The sequence below is a fragment of the Apium graveolens genome, chromosome 8 (assembly GCF_009905375.1).
Source record: "Apium graveolens cultivar Ventura chromosome 8, ASM990537v1, whole genome shotgun sequence".
NCBI classification, from domain to species: Eukaryota; Viridiplantae; Streptophyta; class Magnoliopsida; order Apiales; family Apiaceae; genus Apium; species Apium graveolens.
This window is the reverse complement of record NC_133654.1, coordinates 211,305,874-211,309,234: the sequence shown is the minus strand read 5'-3', so window position 1 is coordinate 211,309,234 and position 3,361 is coordinate 211,305,874. Positions and strand designations below refer to the sequence as shown.

The window sequence follows — 3,361 nt, the reverse complement described above, 5'->3', positions numbered from 1 at the left end:
TTCTTGTTAAATTTTTGGGTGTTCCTTTGATTGCATCTCAACTCTGCATCAATGATTGTGTTCCATTGATCGATAGAATGACTGCAAGGCTGAATTCTTGGGCTAATCTACTTCTTTCTCTTGCTGGGAGAGTTATGTTGATCAAGTCCGTCTTACATGCTACCCAGGGATTCTGGTGTAGTCACTTTATCTTACCTTCTGATGTGCACCGTAATATTCAATCTATGCTTACCAAATTTCTTTGGAAGGGTAACATTAATCAGAAAGAAGGTGCTAAGGTGGCATGGGATGACATCTGCTTACCAAAGGATGAGGGAGGATTAGGTTTGAAAAATATGGTTCATTGGAACAAGGCTCGTATGCTTCACCACTTACTGAAAGTGATCATAAGATCTCCTACTTTGTGGGCAACCTGGGTTAATCGAACTGTTCTAAAACACAAGCATTTCTGGACAATGAACATTCCAATAGATTGTTCATGGATTTGGAGGAAAATTCTCAATCTTCGGGATGTGGCAATTCAGTTTATCTCTTATCATATTGTCACAGGTGACTCAATCTCCCTTTGGTTCGATCCATGATGGAGGTCTTGTTGTCTTGCAAACTCAAACTCCTCCCCCATTATTAATCAATGCTCATTGCCTCACACTGCTACAGTAGCTTCAATTATTCAATTAGGGCAGTGGCTGCTTCCTAGACCCAGCTTGAGAATCCATCATGTAGCACCATTGCTCACTGCATGGATCGAAGATCCTGATCTTCCAACAATTCACTCTAGTGGATGTGATCAAATTCTTTGGGACGGGGTACCTGCTTCTAAGGTCAGGACTTGGAATATTTGGAATTCCATCCATGATTCTAAACCAACAGTCCTATGGAACAAAGCAGTTTGGCATAGGCTGCAGATTAATAGGTTTTCTCACCACCAGTGGATCACTTGCCTTAACCGCCTCAACACCTTGGCCAGACTCCACAGGTTTGGTATTGCTTCTACTCAATAGTGCTTCTTATGCATCATGGGAAGAGAGACCATTTCGCACTTATTCTTGCAGTGTACATATAGTAGATGGATTTTGTTGGAGTTGTTTGGGCCTCTTGGTATCTCGGTTGCTCATGCCTCTTGGATAGATTTTCTGGAGAGTCTCACAGAATTGGTAGACAAAGACAAAGGGACGATTGCTGTTTGTTATGCTCAGGTCTTTTGCTATCATATATGGAGAGAAAGGAACGCGAGGGCTCATGGAAAAGGTGTGTTCGGACCAAGGAAATTACTACATGGAATTGTTTTGGACATTAAAGCTCGGTTGACTTCTTCAGATTGGTTTAATACAGTTATTTGTTCCAGACCAGAATTAATGCTGTTGTAATTTATAGTTTGTTTTGTGCATTATAGCTTCTAGTTTCCAGCTTGTAGTTGGTTAGGTGTTTTTGGCTTCTAGCCGCTTTTGTGCCTTGTATAATCTTTTTCTCTATCTATAAAAGCAATTTAGCAAAAAAAAAATACAAACTTTTAAGGAAATTTCTTACTGATAAAATTTTCGAAGGTGACTGGCGTGCCAAGTGTTTTTGATTGCTTCGCCCGATAACGTTTCAAGCTTGTACGTTCCGGGGCGAACGACCTTGATCACCTTATAGGGCCCTTCCCAGTTAGGCTGAAGCTTTCCTTGTTTGGCCGACATAGATGCGGCCAACTCCCTTAGGACTAGGTCTCCGACTCCGAAAGACCTTTTTTTCACATTGGAGTCATAGTGTTGTGCCGCTTGTAGTAAGTACCTCATGTTCCTTTGGTGGGCGGCTTCCCTTTCCTCCTCCAATAAGTCTACGTTCGCCCTCAGCCCGAAGCTATTAGTTTCCACATTGTAGGTCTCGGTTCGGTATGATTCCAAGCCCACTTCGACAGGAACTAGGGCCTCGGTTCCATAGGCCATTCTGAAAGGAGTTTCTCCCGTTGATGTCCTAGGGGTCGTTCGGTAAGCCCATAAGATCCAAGGGAGTTCTTCCTCCCATCTTCCTTTGGCCTCGCCCAACCTCTTTTTTATTCCTCGAAATATCACTTTGTTTGCCGCTTCGATTGCCCCATTTCCTTGCGGGTGGGCGACTGAGCTAAATTTCTGTTCAATTCCGAAATGGTGCAGAAACTTGCGGAATTTGTTCCCAATAAACTGAGTTCCATTATCTGAGATGCACGTTTTCGGAATGCCAAATCGGAGAATGACCTATTCCAGGAAGAACTTTTTCGCGGCTTTTTCGGTTATGGATGACAGAGGACGGGCTTCGACCCACTTGGTCACGTAGTCGATGGCGATTATGCAGTACTTCGCTTGCTTCGTGCTAGTTGGTAGTATGCCGACTATGTCCACAGCCCATACGGCGAATGGGATAGGGCTTAGTACAGAGGTCATTTCTTCTGGGGCTGTTTCAGGACAGTGGCGAACAACTGACACTGTATACACCTTTTTGCATAGTCGCTGGCGTTGGCTTTCATAGTGGGCCAGAAGAATCCCTGTCGGAGAATTTTATAGACGAGCGACCGACCAGCCAGGTGCTCGCCGCAAATTCCTTCGTGCACGGCCTCCAGAGCCTGTTGTTGTTCTTTGTTGTTCAAACATCGCAGAAGGGCTGACTGACTGACCGGCGATACATCCGCCCATTAACTATTGTGTAGCTCGATGCTCTGTATTTAATCTTCAGCGCTTCCTTTCGGTCTGGGGGTAGAATGCCTTTCTCCAGAAAGTTCCTGAGGGGGGTCATCCAGTCGCTCCCCTGGTGAATTTCAAGACATTCTTTCTTCTCGATCGAAGGCATCTTGGCTTCGGTGAGGTAAATAGAACCAGTTAAGTTCTGTGTCTCGGCCGAAGCTAGCCTGGAAAAGGCGTCTGCCCTAGAATTGTTCTCTCTGCCAATTTGACTTAGTTCAAAGGTTTCAAATGATAAAGAAGCATCTCGTACCTTGGCAACATAGGCTTTCGTTCGGGGATCCCTTTGCTCATATTCCCTCGTGAAGTGTTTCACAACCAACATGGAATCGCTGAAGGCCCTTAGGTGCTTCGCCTCAAGGCTTCGGGCCAACTTCATTCCTGTGAGGAGTGCCTCATATTCGGCCTCATTATTTGTCAAAGGAAAGTCGAATCTTATGGCTTGACATATCTCGAATCCTTCGGAGCTGGAGAGGATTAAGCCGACCCTACACTTTTTTCCGGCTACCGACCCATCTACAAAAAGTTTCCACTTCCCTGGGATCCGGATTAGTTGTTCGTCAGGTGAAAGATCCTTCGGACTCGAGAATGTGCATTCAACCATGAAGTCGGCCAAAGCCTGGGCCTTAATTGCCGTTCGGGGAACGTACTCGAGATCAAATTCC

The 3,361-nt window shown here is 45.1% G+C and overlaps 1 protein-coding gene across 1 annotated transcript; it reads right to left on the bottom strand.

Annotated features, from left to right (window-relative positions):
- Positions 1-1,368: 1,368 nt before the first annotated feature.
- On the bottom strand, positions 1,369-1,928 carry LOC141680302 (uncharacterized). The gene is made up of 2 exons (XM_074486566.1): positions 1,629-1,928; positions 1,369-1,473 (listed from the first exon to the last, which is right to left on the bottom strand). The coding sequence occupies exons 1-2, from the start codon at positions 1,926-1,928 to the stop codon at positions 1,369-1,371; spliced, it is 405 nt and encodes a 134-aa protein (XP_074342667.1).
- Positions 1,929-3,361: the final 1,433 nt, after the last annotated feature.